The sequence below is a fragment of the Eriocheir sinensis genome, chromosome 14 (assembly GCF_024679095.1).
Source record: "Eriocheir sinensis breed Jianghai 21 chromosome 14, ASM2467909v1, whole genome shotgun sequence".
NCBI classification, from domain to species: Eukaryota; Metazoa; Arthropoda; class Malacostraca; order Decapoda; family Varunidae; genus Eriocheir; species Eriocheir sinensis.
In genome coordinates, this window is record NC_066522.1 from 8,516,732 (window position 1) to 8,538,613 (window position 21,882).

Sequence of the window (21,882 nt, forward strand, 5' to 3'; positions counted from 1 at the left end):
CCTTGGCATGCCTTGCTGTCTTACACCAACAGGCAGTTCCCAGAGTCTTGGCTGTCCACCCTCGGCTCACTGGGACTTCTTAGTCTTTGAATATGGCAAAGGCTGAGTAAAATTCTTAATATTGTGTATTTTTAGTAGTGATAGTGGCACAAGTCAGTTATCTTACATATTAATATGGCTTTTTAAACAGATCAAAGAGCCACTTTGGATAACATACATTTTATATAATATTTACAAAGATCTGATTGACATTAAAAAATTTATAGTCAAAGGAAATTAAATCGTAGAGTGTAGTAATTTACATGTTCTCAGTAGTAAGGTGAATGTGTGGAAATACACATGAATGTCACTATTTCTAACATTCCTAGTTTATAGTATGAAATTACATCCCCAATAACCAGTGCTTGGAATGGTCTGGAAGTAATGCATGCTGTGTGACTTGAGTTCCACTGACACACTGGGAGGTCTGTACACCCACAGATGAAAGCATGTGCACTTGTCAGTAGATATTGTTGTCCACCTCTGAGTAGTACTTCATAAATGAGTGTAGCATTGGTGTGGCCCCTTGTGCTCACCCCCAGTCCACCCAGACATTTTCCTCAGTTTGGAGATGAGGGGTAACAGGAAGGAGCAGAAAAGAGTACCATACAAATGCCTTATTTACTGAAGTGCTATTCAAGTAGGCTGGAATTTCTGTTGGCAACCATCATATACAATGAATATAACCACATGTGCCTTAAAATTATATGGTATGAAATAGGGAAAAGTATGTACAGCAAACAGAGAGAGAGAGAGAGAGAGAGAGAGAGAGAGAGAGAGAGAGAGAGAGAGAGAGAAGAGAGAAGAGAGAAAAAGAAGAGGAGAAAAAGAAGAGGAGAGAGAGAGAGAAATTCAGATGTAGAAATTACACATCAATACCTGCATAAACATGAAGGGATTTGCCATCATGGTTTAGGTTCCTGAACTACAAGAACAATAATAATGATAGTTTCTCTGATGTAGTAAGATGGGAAAAACTAGATATCAGGTAAAGTAAATCACCAATATACTTGAATATCATGGAATTTATAGTGTTTCTTTGATGGACCTTATTAACACATGATGTTGACTGTAGCTTGAACAAAAAAAGGGTGTGTTTGGTACCGTTTAATTGACAGTCACCTAAACCTACTTGTAACTAGGCACAAACCCTTGTCTAAGATAGCATTTGGAAAAGAGAAACTTAAGCTAGACAAAAATGCACCTAGATGATATTTTAAACCAGGAGGTGAATGGAGTATGTCATTAAACAAAGATTAACATTGAAGGGGTGAGCGAACCAGTGACATGACATGTGAAATAGGAATTTAATAGTTGCCATTATTTTGCCATGTTATAGAACAATCTTTTCGTTGTTGCCGTTGCTATTTTCATCAGAATTCTTGAGAACACTTGTGGTGGAGCTGAGCAGTGATATGTGTAGGTCCTTAACGGCCAAGCCCATAACCATAGAAGTAGGATTGTTGAACAGAGGACACAGCAGGACCGTGTAAACTCTTTGACGTGGAGAACACCTGTGGGAAAGAAGGAACACCAGATTTATCAGGAGGTAAGTGGAGGGCAAAGATAGTGAATGCAAAACTGAATTGCCAGCACATGATTCTATTATGTATTTTGCCAAAGAATTTCCCTTCACAAATTCAGTAGAAGGTCTCATGAATGTTGAACATAAGATTAATTAATTTTCAGTGAATAAGAGGAATATTATTATTATTATTATTATTATTATTATTATTATTATTATTATTATTATTATTATTATTATTATTATTATTATTATTATTATTATTATTATTATTATTATTATTATTATTATTATTATTACTTTTTTTTTCTTTTCTTTCTAGGGGAGGATGATAGGTTGAGGGTGATGTTCATAAATCAACACTGAGTACACACAACTGCATGTAAATCAAGCTATATGAGGATGAACTTGTGTGCCTATGAAAGTTTTCTTCGGTTAAGATGAAATTGCCATTGTATATTATATAGTTGATTTATATAATCATTACCCTTTTGTGTAAGGACGTGATTTCTCTTCTGTGACGTCAGGAATGCACAAGGATGAAAGTAGTGTGCAGGGGCCAATCATTCACAAGAGACACTCGGGAACTAATTATTCACCATTGGCATCCACACTTATGAATATCTAACTTAAAACTTAATTATGTTACTTATAGTTGCAACTGGTGTGCTGCTAAGTTTTTTCTGCTTGTCCGCTACTTGGAAGCTTTATCCCATTTCCTTTTTATATGTAACATAAGGAAGTGTGTTGGGTCCTTTTGTTTTGCTATGCTATGTGGCTACTCTCCTGTCCACTCGTTTGCCTGTCTGAATCATTGAACGGAGACCTGTTCAATTTCTAGCTGGTGTCATAATCATGTCATCTTTAGTCATTGTTTGTTGACTGCTGGACAAAGGCCTTTCCTAATATTCTCCACCATTGTCTGATGTTAGCAGTGTACTTCACCTTCTGGCAAATATTCAGATTTGATCTCCAGCTGGTCATCTGTATGCCCTGAGTTCTATAATTTCTAGACTGCCACTCTATTACTTTGGTTATCCACCTATAATCAGTTCTACACGTGACATGATCTGTCCAAGTCTGTTCCTTAATACATGATGATTGTTTTCTCCATGTTATTCCCAGCATTTTTCTCCATTCCTCTTTGTGCACTTTTAGCTTTTCTCTAATCTTTTGCAAGTCCCTATGTTTCTAAAGCATATGTTAGGACTGGCAAGATGTATTGATTTTATGGAAGAGTGGCAGGTTGCAGTAAATGATATTACTATATTTATCAAAAGCACTCCATCCCATTCCTATTCTCTTTCTGATTGATTTGTCCAGGACTGGGCTTTCATTAATTGTTTGTTCTTGATGCATGTGTATTCTGCTACTTTCAAGTATTTTGTTTCCTGTCATTATTTGTTGTCCTGTTAGTTGATTATATAGTATTACCTTTGTTTTCTTCATATTCACTTTCAAATTATCTGTGGGGTTCCCTGATCATTCCTTGCAAGTTTTCCTCAGGATCACTTAGTAAGAGTATGTTATTTGCAAATTTAAGATTGTTAAGGCATATACCATCTATGTTATTCCACAAATTTCTAAAATATTTTTTATAAGGAAGCTTCATATAGTTGTTAAGATATTATTATGTCACCTTTCGTAATACCTTTCTTAATGGGAGACTTTCTAAACTCCATGTAAGTAGGGGGCAGCACTGTGCCATTTGGTTCGTTGGCATGAAAGAAATGGAAATGTTATACCCCTTATTTACTTCCCTAAAAGGACTTTTAGGTGATAACTACAATATTTAATTTAAATTATTTTGTATAAAAATATAACCGAAGAAAGCATTGTTCACCCTGATTTATTTCTTGCAAAACAAAGCCACTCTGCTGCAAACCTGGCAGCCCTAATTCCTTATCACTGTATTCTTGCAAATATGATGCAAAGGTGAGCCATATCAGGCTTCCAGTGAAATGTGACCCATTCTAGTGCACTAATTAATTACATATATCAGCTGTACATTGTCTTTTGGCATAAATATATTTAGATTAAATGTTGGTACTTGGTAACCCAGAAACAGTCTTGTATAAGGCAAGACAAGACAGATAAGTGCATAAATGGCCTTTGTGTTATCAATATTAGGGTTCTTAATTCCATGTTAAGTTTTGAAGTTTGAAATTTAACCGATCATCGTTTGAACTCACCTCGATCTGGGTGGCAGGAGGGTAGGGTTCAGGGCCAATGCTGCCGGGGACTTCAATCCAGGGGGTCAGGTCGAGGTGAGGGATGAGAGCGCTCTTGCACGACATACGAGGGTTGCTGAGAGAGGGATAGGAACTACATGGTACTGACTTCATTCTAGTATGAGTAAATTTATCTTATTACTTTATAATAAGAGAAGGCAGCTCAAAAGCCATGAGAGAGAGAGAGAGAGAGAGAGAGAGAGAGAGAGAGAGAGAGAGAGAGAGAGAGAGAGAGAGAGAGACTGCAACATGCTGCCACTTTAAATAAAATAGATGTCAAAAAGATATATTTCTTTAATGAATGGCAAATGGTTTAGTATGGAAATCAAGGCGTCATGCAGCAGATTTGACACTAATATTGTTTTGGGATGGATAAGTTTGATAGAAAAGTCAAGATGTCATTCAGATTTTTAGATAAGTTGCTTAATTGAAAGTTTGGTGTGGAAGTTAAGGTTTCATGGAAATTTTGTAACAGTAAAGCCATGCAGGGTTTTATTTTTGCTTCTTTTACTCTGTCACTTTTATTTTCCCTTTTTTCCTATCATTTTTATTTTTTTATTTTCCCAAGTTGTGAGACCTGCTCCAATAGGATGCGATATTACTTTCAGCATGTTCTCACTATGCTTAGTGTCATATACATATGTATAGAATTATCGGTTTAGCTCTAGTTCGACATGATATGAATTTCCAGTGTCGTGCAGGCGGGGGAACACTTACAGCCTGGGGTCCTGCAGCACCATGGGGTACAGCTGAATGTTCTCTATGTTGTCAGTGTTCTCGCAGATGATCCGGGAGAGCGACGAGTGCTTGATGGCCGCCAATTGCTCTGTTGGGGATAAGATGTTAGTTGACTCACTTCACTGCACTGTTCTAAAAGTTATTACATGTTTTGAGGGGTGACAACATGCTACTTTAATTTCAAGAGCTTATATGACTTATTAGATGCCCTGTAGGTGATAAAATGTTTAGTTGGCATCATTAACAAGATGCTGCGTCGACTGCATTTGTCAATATGTACCTATCTTTTGAATGAGTGACGGCATAATGATATGAGTATTTATCAGCTGTGTGAATGTGGGTGAAAACATGGTGCTTTTACCGTAATGCCTGCTCTTTGGATGATAGATAAATGGTATGATGCATTAACTTCACTGGTTTTTGTTATCTCATATTCTCTGGGTGATAAAATGTTATGCTTACTGCACAAACCTATACAATATTTTTTGCGATTACATGCCAAAGTGGATGTTCCAGCTCATGGATTTGTTGCCTTCAGTGCAAGGGAGGCTAACGATGTGGTGCTGTCAATCTATGCCTGTTAGTCCCAGAAAATCTTAACTGGAAGCTTCACATCTCAACATCGTAAATCAGCTTCCTCAATGTACTTTTTTCTTGCCTAGACCAGTTGTTCTCTTCCCATTCAAAGAGCTCTTCAAAACCGAGTCTTTGGATATTCATTTTAGCATTCCCATTCTTCCTACAACTCATTGTGTTAAGAACTGCAGAGTCCGTTAAATTTTTAGTTTTTATCGTTACATAAATATGAATTAATGAATGAGACAGGAAAGAATAGGACGATGCGTAATTGAAGATAAACTTACTGGGGGTGAAGGAGGAGGGCTGGCCGGGGAGCTCATACCAGTAACGATCGCCCTGCCTAGCGCGCTGCAGCTGGGTGGCGATTATGCAGGAGAAGACAGGTCCCAGCATGGATCCGGGGAGGGGACGCTCGGACACCCCGGCGCTCCACAGGTCAATGTCAGCCACGGACCTGAGAAAGAGAGGGAGGGAGGTCGTAGTGTCATTCATGTTCTTCAGTTTCCCGTGACTGGTTCCAAGGTACCGTAAATATGACATGCATAAACAACACATAACGTGCATAACAGTCGGACTTACTTATAGATTTCAGAGTACATTTTGGCAGTGTAGTTGGTCATGTGGTGAGTGAGATCGGCGAAAGAGACGATGGGTTCCAGGCCGCAGTATTTCCTGTTGAAGGCGAGATGTGGGTGTTAAAGTAGGTGCGGCACAGGGGGGGGGGGGGGGGTAGGATGAATTGGCATTCAGGTTTGTTTTTTAAATGAATAATTCGTGTTGCAATGAACCATTGAGAGCGGCAGATTATTCCATTCTCGTACAACAATCCTGGCGAACAAAGAGCTTGGTGCAGTTTGAATGACTGGTTTACACCTAAGTTAGGCGCCATTATTTTTCCTTGTGGCATGTCATCATTCGTAAACAAATTGAGTCCATCTACATTCATATATATATATTATATATATATATATATATATATATATATATATATATATATATATATATATATATATATATATATATTAGACATTTTGAAGCATTCCATTAATTTCCCATGGAGGAGGCGTTTCTCAAGAGACTGCGTGTTAAGACATTACGGCCTCTCCTCGTGAGGTTTGTTGCACCAGGAATAGATCAGTGGGTCGGCCTGCCATCACTTCTACCCTACACACCCCTTGGAGAAGTTCTGACAAAAAATATTACCCCTCCTTTGGTGTTTATTCTGAGTAAAATCATTAGGAAATGAGGCGAGAGATACGGGGAAAGATACGTGAATGGCTGCTACCATGCACGCAGCTTGAGGGAGGCCTGCATGGCAAATAATCACCCTCCCGTCTTGTGGTGTTTGTTCCAAGTAAAACGATGGTAAATGTAAAGAAAAATGACATGATTCTCCACCCTACGTATGGAGCAAGGTACAGGTATAAGTAATGCCCAAGACAATGTATTGATTATTGTTGCCTTAGTTCAAATATTGTCATACGATAGCTTTCCTATCATTGGATTGTGACGTCACACTGACCCAAGAATCGTGCTGTCCGGAAAAGACCTGTTTCGGGCGTGTTCTCCAGTTCGTACGCATTTGTCCAATTAGTAATCGCGCCAAGGTAATCACATATATATTTTAAAAAAATCAACCATTATCAATATAAGACTGATAAACATTCTGCATTTGATGATGATTTATATCCATACCTCAACCCAATTTTCTGGGTATATTTTTTTTTCTATCAGACACGAATATCAAATGGAAGGGTTCGTACAAGGTGGTCAGCACACCCTACGAAGACCTTGATGCAGCTTACCTCCAGGCTCCGTAGCCGGGTACGCCGAAGTCTCTGCCGCGCTGCACGTTGAACGCCACGAGGTCAAGGCCAAACTTCTCGTGTGCCTCCTCGAAGAGGTGATTAGTGACCTGCAGGGGACGCGTTCCGAAAAAGAATATCATGATTAGTAAATACAGTGTCAATTTTAACTACTGGATGATACTGGAAACAAAGGAGATAGAGACTATATTCTGCTGCAGACTCGTTTTAAATTATCCTTAAAGTACATAATAAACAAATCTTATGTCAGTATTGGTCATCGTGTGATACTGAAGAAAGCATGATGGATAAATACTGCCATCTTTGACCATCGTATGAAACTGGAGAAAGAGGACGTACTCTTTTTTTGTGTGTGCAGACTCTCGTTAGAATATTATGAAACGTGTCCCGTAATAGTAAAGAAATTTAGTAAGGCTTTGGTAGAGGTTGTGGGTATTGCCATGGGTAGTGTTACGAGCCTGGTGATAGTCTGACAAAGCTTCTAGACCATGAGTGTGGGAAACACTCATAAGAACCCGCCTCATCTCTTTTGTTGTGAGCCCAAAGCGTTTGAGAATACGGGGCTAAGGTATTCTAAATGTCCTTATTCTTAAACGTATCGGACTTCCATTACGACTTCTTCCCAAGGCCACACAGGTTAACCGGGTTTTCCTGGGTGTTTTTCCCGTTCGTGGTGCAGAAGTCATGTACAATTATCACTAGGATCACATACTAGTCCTTGAAAATCTATAGCAACTTTTACGAGAGGGTTTTCAGACAGGCGAATGAGCTGACATATGAGAGGAAGCGAGAAGTGCTGAGGGTGTGTGGCACGATGCGGGGCGGGTCTGACCCCGCTGCGGCCAACACCCCACCGGCCAGTTTCAAATGGAAATACTATAGTAAGGCCGGGCTCCCACTACTCCGATCCGCCAGCGTCGATGACGTTACCAACGTCCCCGGCAGTGGAAACAAGCTACACCCGGGCCCAGCGCGGAGCCCCGTCCAGAGGTGAAACCAAGTTAACTTCTGGGCGGCGGTGGTGTCCGGCCAAGTGATGTCGAGTATTCTACATAATTATCATGATAATATGAAATGGAAGTAGTTGGATACAAAACAAAATATAGTTAAGTTTCAAGATAATAATAATTTAGATATATTTGCATAATGTACGTCTGTTACGTGTGGTGATAAATAATTTTCATTGAGAACTGGAAGTGTAGCAAAAATGCACACTACTGGCAGGGTGTAAACAAACCCACGGGTGTGGCGGGGGGATTGCGCGCAAATATATGAGTATTCTGCTGCTGCAGAGAACATCCGGGGATCATTTGCGAACTATTTCATTTCCCCCATACCAAAATGATATTGTGACCTGGGAACGACTTCAGTAGGCAGACAGACGGTTGAGAATTTAATCAGTTGTTGTTTTAGTTATTGATGAAGCTGTCTGCCAGAGCAGACCAGAGCCTGCCTTGGACTCGCCCAGTTTTCCCACTTATCCCCTACCATTCCACATGTAGCATTTTATAGTAATTTCAAGGCTTGAAATAATTGTTGGCGTGGCCAGAACATTGGCCTCCTCCTAGATGGCATCAATGTCAACGGAACCGTAAAATCGGAGACGGCCCAAGACGCGGCTACGTACCTCCTGCGTGATGCCGTCGTCCATGGCTTGGCAGGGCTGGTTGGCCATGCCCATTATGTACTCGTCCAACACTCCGGGCCGGAACAGGTCGTAGGGCTGACGAATCAAATCACTAAGACGTTTGGAGGCTGAAGAGGAAGAGTAAGAAGATTGTAAAGAGGTGTTTATTGGAGATGATGAATAATAGTAATGATAATAATAATAATAATAATAATAATAATCATAATAATAATAGTAATAATAGTAGTAGTAATAATAATAATAATAATAATAATAATAATAATAATAATAATAATAATAATAATAATAATAATAATAATAATAATAATAATAATAATAATAAAATAATGATAATAATATTAAGAAGAAGAAGAAGAAAGGAGGAGGAGGAGGAGAAAGAGGGGGAGGAAAACGGGAAGAGAGTGAGGAAAAGGAGGAGAAAGAGGGTGAAGAAATGAGAAAAGCAAAAGAAGAAAAATAGAAGAAATAGTAGTAGTTGTAGTTGAAGATGAAAAAGAACAAAAGAAGAGGAAGAAGAAATGTATTTATTCAACCAGTCTCTTAGGCCGCTAGTATAAATATTTATTGGAGTGATGTCTGCTTGTTTTACCGATGAACTTGTGGGTGGGGCTCCAGCGCTCGACGGCGGAGGGCAGGAGGGAGTGGCCGAAGCGGAAGGCGGCGGCGGAGAAGGAGGCGGTGATTCCCGGGTTGACCTTAGGGTTGTAGCCGTCCCAGTAGCCCTGCGGAGGGGAAGGAGAATTTTGTCGTCCTTTCGGTCATTTTTTTTTTTCACAGCAGGGGAAGCAGCTTAGAAAAAAAAAACTGCTCCAACTAAAAAAAAAAAAAAAAGGAATGAGAGGCCAGAAGTGAGGTCAAGTATGGACGAAGAGATGTCTTGAAACTTGATACTTGGTCTTTGAACTTTTCTTGTTACGATCTAGTTTGTATTTATGAATTCCCTTCACGACCCTTTTGAATGCCCGTGTGTGATACACACACACACACACACACACACACACACACACACACACACACACGTACATACACTGTATAATAAAAGTAAAAAAGTTCCTTCCTCCTTGATGATTGATTATTAATGAAGTGGCCTCGAAATCGGTTCCCAAGGAACAAATTGGTCGGCTGTTCTCGGCGCCAGCCCTTTACGCCGTGTGTGTACTCACCTTGGACAGCAGGAGGCCATAGCGCGCCATCACCTCCTTCCCGAGCAGCTGCGGCAGGAACTCGTTGTAGGTGATGTGCTGGATCTCGGCAATCACGATCCTTCGCGTCTCCTGGGAAGGGCAGGGGCGGATTGATTGGTTGGTTAAGTGATTGATTGGTTGATTAACTATTATTTTTATTTGTCAAAACATATATCTTGACCATTTAAAAGGATAACACATGGAAGGAGATTTAAAGAACATTAAGTGTTACGTGTCCAGAGAGACAGACACAGACAAACAGACAGATAAGCAGATAAAAAGACAGACAGACATAGCCCATATTTGGTTTACGGTAAATATCTCTTCATGACTTCTTATGATTTATTTTAGACGTGTATTTTTTTTTTACCAGAGTTTCTCCTCCCTCTCACTTTGCAATGTCTTTGTTTTAACAATGTTATAGCGTTATCTCACAAGTGGTTTTCCTTAACGTGTTTTCTCAGTGGTTCATGGTAGTTAATACAACAAGATTTCTAGAGACTTTCACACTTACGATTGGTTGATAGGTAGATAAATGTAGATAGATACATACATACATACATACATACATGCATACATAGATATATCAACATATAAATATATGAATAAGTAGGTAGATATATATAGTAACCTTACACTCAACTATAAGGGTTAGAGATAAGAATGATACATATAATTAACGTATACGATTTTGGAAAACTATTAACAGTTATAAGTCATAGAGATAACAAGCACAATTATAATTAAGCTGAGATAAAAAAATGCTTGTACTAGACAGGAGACACAAGAAAAGTCGACAAATAAACAAAAAACAACAACAACAACAACAAAAAATCAAAATACGTAAGACCTATCACACACACACACACACACACACACACACACACACACACACACACACACACACACACCATACTTTCACAGCGGACTACTATGAACTCTGCTCCGAACCTAATTTGGACTTATAGTACACTTCCCTCCTTTTCCAAATTACGTTCTCCCGCAGCTGTTGTCTCTAGTACTTGACGCCCCCCTTCCCCCCTCAGCTCCGGTCCCAACACACACACACACACACACACACACACGATGGGAGGATAGATAGATAGACAGGTTGGTAGATAGATAGATAGGCCGATATACAGAGTGTTGTTTTGTATTGTTCTGTCACACACTCACCTGGTAGAGCCTCTCGTCGTCCCAGTGAGGATTGAGCTTGGCCAAGATGTGGGCGATGCGGTTGTGTTCCCTCATGAGGAGTGTGTGCATGATACCCAGGATGAGCTGCTCGTTGACACGGATCTCGCCTTTGAAATAGAAATACACAAGGAAGTAAAAAATCTGCAAATTGATGCTCATGAATACTACATAGAAAATGGGTGTGTAAAAAGATAAGCTGGGATTCATAATGAGATAATGACACAGGAGGATACATAACAAGCTGGGTCTATAAGAGGGTGGAGAATACATAGGAATACATAGGAAGAACAGACACCAAAAGACCTATCGGTCTATGGCGAGGGTGTCGGTTTACTACCGCTACTACTAGTAATCTACGTGTGATAGAACAGGACAGAATAGATGAAGGCTCCTCCCCACCCACCTCTCCCTTCGGAAACGTGCCGGCAGGAAATAGTTAGAAGAGAACACCATGTACCTTTAAGGAAGAAAGGGACATGGAAATTTTACAGTAAAGAGAGAAATAAGAGGAAATTACTACCCTTAACTTACACTACTGGTAACCTAAGCTGTGGGGGAAAATGGCTTCATTACATAAGAACATGGAAACACGGGTAGGCTGGAAGAGGCCGAGTGGCCTACACAGGGCAGCCCCAGAATCCCTCCTAATACTCACGATGGGTGAGATGTAGTTTCAGGGGCACAGGTGGAGGCTTGATCCTCGTTTTACCGGCGGTACTAGGCACGCACCAGTAACCTGTCACCTTACTGCACCCACACCTCACTCCATCTGTCATGCGGACATTAACTGTTGCTTTACTCTATTGTTAACTTACGCTACTTGCAATCTAGGTTGTGGGGGAGAATAATATGGATTTAGGTTGAGGTCTTGCTGCAATCTGTCTGAAAACGTGCGAAGAAGGGTCAGTATAATCTTGTATCCCTGAAGTACTTATCCAATGAAGACTTGAAGCTATTGATACTCTGTGCGCTAACTATTCACGGTGGGAGTCTATTCCAGAGATCGACGACTCTATTATTAAAAAAACTGCGCACCAATGTGTTACATCGGTTTCCCTTTAACTTCATACCGTTGCTGCGTGTTATTGTGTTGGTGTCTCTCTGAAATAGACTATCTGGGTTAATGTTGTCGAATCCATTAAGGATTTTGAACACTTCAATTAAGTCCCCTCTTATCCTTCGCTTTTTTAGGGAAAACATATCTAAACGCTTTAAACGCTCGTCATATGGCAAGTTTCGGAGCGCTGGAATTTGTTTGGTTGCTCGTCGCTGTAACTTTTCTAGCAAAACTTGATCTTTGATAAAGTTCGATGACCAGAACTGAACGGCGTATTCTAAGTGTGGTCTTACAAATGCTAAATATAATCTCTTCATAAGTTCGGGTGATTTATAATCAAAGTTTCTTGAGTATTAATCCTAACATCATATTGGCTTTTTTACTCGCTGCAGAACATTGATCACTCATTTTAAGAGTGTTACTGATAATGACACCAAGATCTTTTTCTTGTTTTACTTCGCTGAGCTCATGTCCTTGAATCTGATATTTAAAGTTAGGATTTTTTTCACCTATGTGCATTACTTTACATTTATCTACGTTAAAACTCATTTGCCATTTTTCGCTCCACTCGGCAAGTCTTATTAAGTCTGATTGAATATTATCGCAACTTTGACTGTTCATTACCGTACCTCCTAATTTGGTGTCGTCGGCGAATTTGGCTACTTTTGATAGGATATCAGTTTCTAAGTCGTTCACGTAAATTATGAATAGTGTTGGCCCCAGGACCGAACCTTGGGGCACGCCACTGGTGACGGGTTGCCAATCCGATGCTTCACCATTAAGAACCACAAGTTGTTCTCTGTTGGTGAGCCAGTCACGAATCCACGCACATAGATGGTCGTTTATACCGTGGGAACGCAGTTTTGAAATAAGCCTAACATCGTCGTGATGAACTTTATCAAACGCTTTCTGAAAATCTAAGTAAATTACGTCATATGGGCTTCGGGCGTCCCAACATGTATAAACATCGTTGAAAAAGGTTAATAGGTTGGTAAGGCAAGACCGATTACTACGAAATCCATGCTGACTATCAGTTATCAAATCATTTGTTTCAAGGAAAGTGATCATTTTATCCCTGATTATTTTTTCGAATAGTTTAATTAGGACAGACGTAAGGCTGATGGGACGATAATTACTGGCTTGTTTTTTTTATCTCCTAAGAGAAGAATACACATGGAAGGCAAGAGGATGCACACGAACACCACAAAGAAAAGGGGGCTGCAAAAAGATGGACAGGGATTCGTAAGGAGATACACAAAACACGATGCACCAAAGCAAGATATAAAACGATACACAAAACAGGATACACAAAAGGCTGGATCTGTAAGAGGGTGCACAAGGACACACAAGGAAATAAGGAGGCTCCGATGGGTCAGTCGTGGCTCAATCAAGGCAGTTCCTAAACGTCTAATATCCATCTAGCATTTGTCATCCTCGTCATTCTCTTTGAAACCCTCAATCGTATTTTGCACTGATAAGATGGCTGTTCATTTCACATCTATAACACATTCCCTTTTGCCAACCAGTTTTAGAATCTCCTGGTCGGAAACCTGCATTCAACTTGTGTCCATTGTTGTGTAATGCATTGAGATTGAAATGCGTGCAAAACCTCGCTTCATTCTGGTCGTGAACATAAATTTAGCTTGGAGTGAAAGATTAAAAAGCGCGCAAAAACTCGCTTGATTTGGTGGTCTCTTGTTACTTGTTCGTGTGCGGCAAAAAGGGCCATAACTCAGACGTCGTAAGGGTTGTATTCGCGGTTTTGTTTCCCTCCTGGCGACTGTTATTATTGCAACACCAGTGCAGCAACACCGCTATACACCTGCAGTCCATGCAGTTTGTGCCGTTCCCATTTAGACGGTACACAATGCGACCCAAATTCAGTCAGGTTATTTGCTTTGTGCTCATTGTTAAGCTAAAATCCCATCTATTCATCGAACATCGTATATCTCCACCACCACAGTTACCACTTTTTATCACCAACTACGAAAGAAAATATATAAATAAGAATATACTTTGGTGTCATTTGATCTTGACAATGATGCTCACTCACTATTTTTCTTTCTTCTTTTTCCAGTCAACTTATATCTGTTGGAATTTGTATAGCGTACTAGAACCACTACACACACACACACACACACACACACACACACACACACATACAACTCGTCCACACTCTACACTCACTCCCTCACCTCTACCCTCACCTCCACACCTCCCCCTCCCCCTCACGCATGCACTCCTTATGCTGCCTCACACTCACGCACGAACCCCTCTTTTTACCTGCCAGGAAGCACCGCTGGTCGCCGTGTTCGCGCATGCAGCCCTCGTCGGGGATGTCCGTCTTGAGGGGCAGGAGGTGCTTCAGAGGCAGACCAGGGAAGGCCTCGTACCACCGCAGGAGCCCGCCCACGCCAGCACGAAGGTTCCTACGCGTTCAGGGAATGACATAAAGATTAACGGTAGTGTAGTGATGGTGGTGATGATGGTGGTAATGATAAGTGTAATAATGATCATAATAGTAGTAATGATAACAATGATACCAGCAATATTAATGATGGTAGTAGTAGCAGGAGTAATAGTATGGTAGAATTAATAGCAGCAGCACCAAGAGTAATGGTGTCTTATAGTGGTGCTTGTTGAAATAGGAGCAGAAGAAGAAGAGAGGAGGAGGAGGAGGAGGAGGAGGAGGAGGAGAAGGAGGAAAAGGTGGAAGAAGAAAAGGAAGAGGAAGATGAGGAGGAGGAGGAGGAGAAGGAGGAGGAGGAAAAGGTGGAAGAAGAAAAGGAAGAGGAAGATGATGATGATGATGAGGAGGAGGAGGAGCATGAGGGAGGAATAATGTTAAAGAAATAGTTAGAGGGAAACAGGACCGAAATGAACAGAAGAAGAAATAGTTTATATGCATGAGGAGGAGGAGGAGGAGGAGGAGAGGGAAAAGGATATAGAGGAGGAGGAGGAGGAGGAGGAGGAACATGGGGAGAAAAAAAGAGAAATCAAAGGAATTTTTTTTTTGTCAGCAAACTATTAAGACGACTCAACACGTCCCCTCACCTCGCCTCCTCGTCACTGCCTCCGTACACCGTGTTACCGTCGATCACGCCCGTCAGGATGTTGAACTGGTTGCGAGGACCTGTCGAGGGAGAGAGAGGACGCTGTTAATACATTGGGCCGCATTCTCAGGCACTCTGGCGCCCAAGCACACACATCTGACAAGGCTTTCGTAGGAGTTATGGGCATTTCAAAGGATAATTTTACGGCTCTGGGGCAGTTCGACCTTTCTGTATCATGAATGTGAAAAAATCTTATGAAAAACCGATTAATCTCCTTTTCGGCCTTTGGAAATAGTTGTTATGGGAGACGGAAGCGTTTGAGAATAGTGTTAACGTTACAGTGATACCAAATTGGCGGGATTGTTTTTGCGTTGGGTACCGAGTGTCCTTCTCTCCCCACCACTTAGGCACACAGCACCAACACCTATTTCATCCTCTCATATGTTAGCTAAGGGTAATATATGAGAGGAAAAGATAGGTGTTGTGATTGTTTGGCAAAGCGACGGGCAGGAAAGGACCCGCGGGAGGCAACGCAAAAATGATCACGTCAATCTGGTTCCACTATCCTCCACTATCCTCCTCCTCTTCCTTTTCTTCTTCCACCTTCTTTTCCTCCTCCTCCTCCTCCTCCTTCTCCTCCTTTCTTCTTCTTCTGCTCCTCCTATTTGGGCGCTTTGCTGTTGATGATTAGGGAGAATGTACGTGGCAAGGGTAATGATGCTGATGGAGGGGGACAGAGCTTGGTTGATGGTAAGGGGGAGAACATACGTGGCTAGTCTGATGCACCGTTACCAGGTTATCGTACTCAGAGCCTCGTATTTACCAGTTTCTGCGCCATAGCTATTGCCAAAAAACACCAATAACTAACCATTTTAACAATAACTATATATGAAGGCAGTTATTGGGGTCGAGGAGGCAGTTTTGGGGTCGGAAATCGGGAAACATAAGAGGCCGAGTACGACAATCTGGCAACGTTGGTCTGATGATAATGATGGTGGTGCCTGGATCATGATGAGGGAGGAGAACACAGTGGCAAGGGTGATGGTAATGAAGGAGGAGGACACGCAGGTTCTTGGTTGGTGATAAAAGATGAAGGCATAACGGGCAAACGAGGCGCATCAGGTTAAGCTTTCCATACATAACTTCCTGAGCGCTGAGTTGTGAGTAAAAATGCGAAAGAACTACACAACTAAAGATCAAATGATTTCTTACGTTGTCTCTTCCATGTCTGCTACGATCCATCTCTCCTGATTACTATTTTTCTTCCATCTTCTCTTTTCATATATCCCCACTCTCCGCTTTCCCTTTATAACAGTCTATCAATTATTCGACTCACCGAGGGCACAGTTCTGCGGCACTCCGGGGAAGCCTCTGATGAAGTCGATGCACTTGAAGCCGAAGAGCCTGTAGAAGGGATCGTGATGGGGGATCGGGAACTCCATGCAGTAAGGATTCTTCTGCTCGGGTCGAAGGTTGCAACACTGCTCCAGCTCGTTGCGGTCCCTTGGGTCTGCGGAGGATTTTGAGTATTGGAATTGGGGCCCAGGGTATGGAGCCATCGTTGTATTGCAAGGGTCGTGTACTTTTTAGGGCAGCTGTGATGGAACGGAGAGGATGGAAAGAGAGAAGGAAAGTTTGCATATTTAGTGACGTAGCTGTGAATGAAAGGAGGGAGGAGGAAAGAAGTGTTGTGGCGTAGCTCTGAGAGAAAGGGTAACAGAAAAGGAAATTAGTGAAGGGGGGGTGGGGGGGGTGGGATAGGTCGTGCATGAATACCATAGAGTGGGACTAGAGGAAATGAGAGGAGGGAAGAGAGACGTAGCTGTGAAGAGAAGGAAGAAAGGGGAGGACGGAAGGGAGGGTCTGCTTTTTCTAAGTGCCTAGCAGAACATTTGGAAAGAAGAGAGGAAGAGAAAGGGAGAGACATAGCGGCCTTTTATATTTAGAGACTTATAACTATGGAGGATAGGGACTAGAGAAGCACAGTCAAGATACATTGGCTTTGTAGAGACGGGAGTGAAGAAGAGAAGTGTCATGCTGGCTGCACATACCAAGACGCATTCAAGATAATAACATTGGCTTTGTAGAGAAGGGGAGTGAAGAAGTGTGTCATGGCGGTCGTGCTTACCAAGAGGCGTGGCTGTGAGGGTGAAGTCGTGGTCCATCAGCTGGCCCCACGCGATTATCATGGTGGTGGCGGCGTGATCGTGGAAGCCATCGTCCTTGTGGATGTGGGCAGAGATGATTCGAGCGTTGGGCAGCTCCGAGCCGTCCAGGGCCACGCGAGGGTTGCTGATGCCGTCACTGTAATCCGGGGGCAGCAGCCTGGGGAGGGAGGCGCAGGGGAGAGGGAGGAATGACATGTCAGTAATTTTTTTTCATGAGCTGGCTGACCTTATCTTTCCTGACACCCTTCAAATAAGATCAACAAATCCCAGTCTTTAAAGGTGTGGTGCTAGTTCGTCTTGTTGTAGGGAATGGACACTAAAGAGAAAGCGTCCCAGTTTAATTTTTTTCTTTTGCTTCCCAAGAGACACGGCCAGTAGCCTCCGGGGTCCTGAATCATGTGGTTACTGTATAACACCATGCCCTGGAGATATTGGGCTTGGTTTGAACGTTGTGCAGCCTTTCCTTGCATACATATTGTCGTAGTATCATAGTCTGCGTTAACACCTAAATCACGTGAATTGTGTAGTTGCTGTATATCCCATGCATGCCCTGGATATATCTGGCCTGGCTTGATCATGAGGTGTGCTTTCCTTAAATACATCATGTCGTAATATCATAGTCTGCATTAACAACTGAATCGCATGCATTATCAAGACACTCATCGTCCACTTTTGCCTTGCACCGACTTTGGAATCTTCTCTCAATTCTCTTCACACAGTTTTCTTTCACTCTCTTCCTGAACATTAATTTTCTCATCTTAGCTTCTTCCTATGGGTATGGCGGCAAAAAATTAGAAAGTTTCGTTTAGTCGGCGCAACATCTGTGGTCATATGCCCGAGAGAGACAGAAGGGGAAGGAATTATAGAAGGGAACAGATCCCAGGAGATGGGACACAACCCCCGATGCTGGGTGGACAGGGGCGGTATGGCGGCAGAACTCACAACTTTACTAGCGAAAATGTTCCCTGAGTCGCCACGGTCCCTCTCATTAAGTCATCAAATTTGCACTTTGCTGCTGAACTTGAACTTGCGACTCAGCTTCTTTTTAATGTAAGAAACGGATTCAGTTTATAGCCGGAGGACTGGTTCTGATCTTGACCCGACACTTTCTGTGTTTTGCGTTGATCTGGCGCGTAAAGTTTTTAGGAGACTGCACCTGAACTACTTTTGGGAGTCTGCAGGATGTCGGTCGGCTCAATTATGCTCCGGCGGACACGTGTCAGGATATATATACGAGTACGTTGGGGGCCGCTGCGCAGAGAAATAAACAGTCAGCAAGAGGTTAGTCTGCTGCAGTATTCTGGCGGAAGCGGACTTTTTATTTTTTTATTTATTTATTCCTCTTTTTCATCTATTCATTTATCTATTCATTCATTCATTTATCTATTTATTCACTTATTCATCTATCCATTCATTCATTCACTTATCTACGTATTCATCTTTTTATCTGTTGATTTTTGTATTTATTTATTTATTTATTTTCTTTATTCATTCATTCACTTATCTATTATCTTTTTTTATCTATTCATTTATCTGTTTATTCATTCACTTATTTATTCTTTCACTTATCTGTTTATATCTTTATGGCATCGTCAGTAACCTATAATTGGCACCAGGTCGGGGGGCGGCTGGTTTTGCTTCGTATGGTGTTTTTAGTCACCCCGAACACTGGGCGTTGACCCGGACCTGTAGAATGCTGCTGATTATGTAGAGGCGACCCACGGAGTAGGTGGTGGGTACGTTACGCAACACCTGCATGTGAAGGTAAGGAGATATTTCCTGGCTACGATACTGGTCATGTTTTTATCTGCTTAACCAAACTGGCGTGATCCAAATTTTATTTAGAAAGCGTCGGTTGCAGAGTACGAATACATCTGGGTCAGGCGCCTTCAGCAGGGTTACAACATCGGGGGAGGTATATGTTTTTTTTATGGGGGTGTTGTTCCTATTTTACTTTTGATCCAGCAGGCTATAGTAAACCATTTGTGACGCCATAGGGAATAGCAAAGTTCAGGATTGAAAAGTAAGCTCCATCACCTATATGAAAATACGCTATATCGGAAAATAAACTATCGGAAAGTAAGGTATATCGGAAAGTAAGTTGTATCGGAATCAAGCTATATCGGAAAGTAAGCTATATCGGAAAGTAAGCTATATCGGAAAATAAACTATATCGGAATCAAGCTATATCGGAAAACAAACTATCGGAAAATAGGGTATATCGGAAAGTAAACTGTATCGGAAAGTAAGCTGTATCGAAAAATAAGCTACATTATATCGGAAAATGAGATATATCGAAAAAATAGCTATTATATAAAAAAGTAAACTATGTCGGAAAATAAGCTATATCGGCTGCATCGTCTATAAAAAAAATCACTGAAAAAGCTGCCGGTTGTCGTGATCCGAGTGTGCACGCAGATTTATCAAAGCACCGCAGTCAGTCGCGTTCCAGTTTTTCGCGCTCAACGAGATATTTAGTTTTAACTCATAAGAAAGAGAAAGTAGTAGATCCACAGTACCACAAAAAGTTGCTGAGATGTGACGCTCTTCCTAGGCAAGGGACTCGAAAAGAAGTACTTGCAAGGTGGTCATCTGATGAAGTTGCAGAGATCTGACCGGTTTGGGTTCACTTTTGTTTGGCAGGTCGTCTTTTCACCCTAATAAGCACCAGCACCAGCACTACCTCCAGCACCACCAGCACCAGCACCGCCAGTAGCAGCAGCGGCAGCTTGTGTCTTCGATGGGGCTCAGTGAGCTTCAACAAAGGGTCCTTGTACCCCAACATTGGTCCCAGAAAGGCGCTGTTAAGTCTGACACGATGTAGACTCACTGTTTTAGTAATTCGGTGTGACGTCGCAGCGATTATTGATTTGATGACGCAACTTTTTTGTGGGTTTGATTGTTGTTGTGTTGTGTGCAATGCATGAGGAGGGATGCTATTGTTTGAGAAAATTATGACAAGTTCTTTCCAGTTAGAAATCCACGGCTTACTCGATGGACACTTGCACCTCCGATCACTTGACGACAGAGATTCGATAGGTTGATATGATGATGGTAACAATCGGTGTTGTACTGGAGGAAGATGGTCCTAAAGTGTTTGTTGTATGGTGAAAGAGAGGGAGGAGGAAGGTATACATGATGTGGTCTGGAGAAGAGAAGAGGAGAGGAGACGAACGGAAGGAACTCGTGGGGGTTATCTGTTGGTGGTGCGAAAAAATAACATTCGATAAAAAGCTTTGAGAGCGTGACAACAGTTGGTGCGAGGGGGACTGATCCGTGACATGAAGACTCATCGACAAGAAAACTCGCTGAAAAGTTTCTTGACTACTCTTTAATCTGGGAATGCGTAGGACCCTCCAAGCTCTGCGAAAACATGAACTATTTCTCGGTAATACAAAAATAAAAGATTGCATTTTTTCATTAGCGGATTCTAAAGTGGTGTAAGTGGCGGTGGAGTTTATTGGAATGAGAGAGAGAGAGAGAGAGAGAGAGAGAGAGAGAGAGAGAGAGAGAGAGAGAGAGAGAGAGAGAGAGAGAGAGAGAGAGAGAGAGAGAGAGAGAGAGAGAGAGAGAGAGAGAGAGAGAGAGAGAGAGAGAGAGAGAGAGAGAGAGAGAGAGAGAGAGAGAGAGAGAGAGATGTGGAAGGACGAGATGATGATGTAATTTGGAAAGAATGACTGTGTGTGTGTGTGTGTGTGTGTGTGTGTGTGTGTGTGTGTGTGTGTGTGTGTGTGTGTGTAATTCACCACCACGGCCTGATCATAAGTTTGACTCGCAGTCGCCAGCAAGTACCCTCCCGACAAGAGCAGGCTCATTATAGTCGACCTCTTGGTACTACCAGGACCACGCACCGCACACCCTATTCCCCTTGCTTAAGGGGGGGCAGCAACCACTCCTTACCAGCAGAAAAGTCCTGGCCTGAGCGGGGCTCGAATCTCCGCTTGTCAGGCCGCAAAGTCTAGCGGCGCAGAGCTTTTAACCACTGAGCTACGGAGTGGTATACATATGTGTGTGTGTGTGTGTGTGTGTGTGTGTGTGTGTGTGAGAGAGAGAGAGAGAGAGAGAGAGAGAGAGAGAGAGAGAGAGAGAGAGAGAGAGAGAGAGAGAGAGAGAGAGAGAGAGAGAGAGAGAGAGAGAGAGAGAGAGAGAGAGAGAGAGAGAGAGAGAGAGAGAGAGAGAGAGAGAGAGAGAGATACATCGATAAATAGCTAGATAGATTAGTCATTAACTTGAATTTGCACCACCACCAACAAAAAAGTAACATAAAACACACACAAACGAACACACCTACATAGTTACACACACACACACACACACACACACACACACACACACACACGGACAATCATAATCAGGTCACAATCCACAGACCAAATTATCATGGAACAATACCCCGCTACAAACAAACGAGTGTTCAGTACTGCTTTAATCCCTAGCGTTAATAAGCTTTAGGGGTGTCGCCGCGAAGAGCATTGTGCCGCCCCGGGATGAAGGACGCGCTCCGCAGCCTCACAGATGGAGTGACTCAGTTCAATGGGCGATTATTTCTCCCAAGCCCTGACTAGCAGTTTTGGTGCCTCAGTCTTGATCAGCCACATCAGATCCGCTCTCTCTCTCTCGCACTCACTCGTTTGCTC

At 42.1% G+C, this 21,882-nt stretch overlaps 1 protein-coding gene across 1 annotated transcript in view; it reads right to left on the reverse strand.

Moving 5' to 3' along the window:
* Positions 1–119: 119 nt before the first annotated feature.
* Positions 120–21,882, reverse strand: part of LOC126998417 (chorion peroxidase-like) — a 58,503-nt gene continuing 36,740 nt past the window's right edge. Inside the window, exons 6-19 of the mRNA XM_050860070.1 lie at positions 17,206–17,402; positions 16,414–16,587; positions 15,079–15,157; positions 14,308–14,453; positions 10,947–11,074; positions 9,750–9,860; positions 9,176–9,308; positions 8,566–8,693; positions 6,918–7,027; positions 5,692–5,784; positions 5,397–5,566; positions 4,513–4,621; positions 3,757–3,871; positions 120–1,553 (exon numbers count right to left, since the gene is read on the reverse strand). Coding sequence (XP_050716027.1) covers positions 1,467–1,553; positions 3,757–3,871; positions 4,513–4,621; positions 5,397–5,566; positions 5,692–5,784; positions 6,918–7,027; positions 8,566–8,693; positions 9,176–9,308; positions 9,750–9,860; positions 10,947–11,074; positions 14,308–14,453; positions 15,079–15,157; positions 16,414–16,587; positions 17,206–17,402 — 1,780 coding nt within the window. The 3' untranslated portion in view covers positions 120–1,466. The remainder of the gene's footprint in view (positions 1,554–3,756; positions 3,872–4,512; positions 4,622–5,396; positions 5,567–5,691; positions 5,785–6,917; positions 7,028–8,565; positions 8,694–9,175; positions 9,309–9,749; positions 9,861–10,946; positions 11,075–14,307; positions 14,454–15,078; positions 15,158–16,413; positions 16,588–17,205; positions 17,403–21,882) is intronic.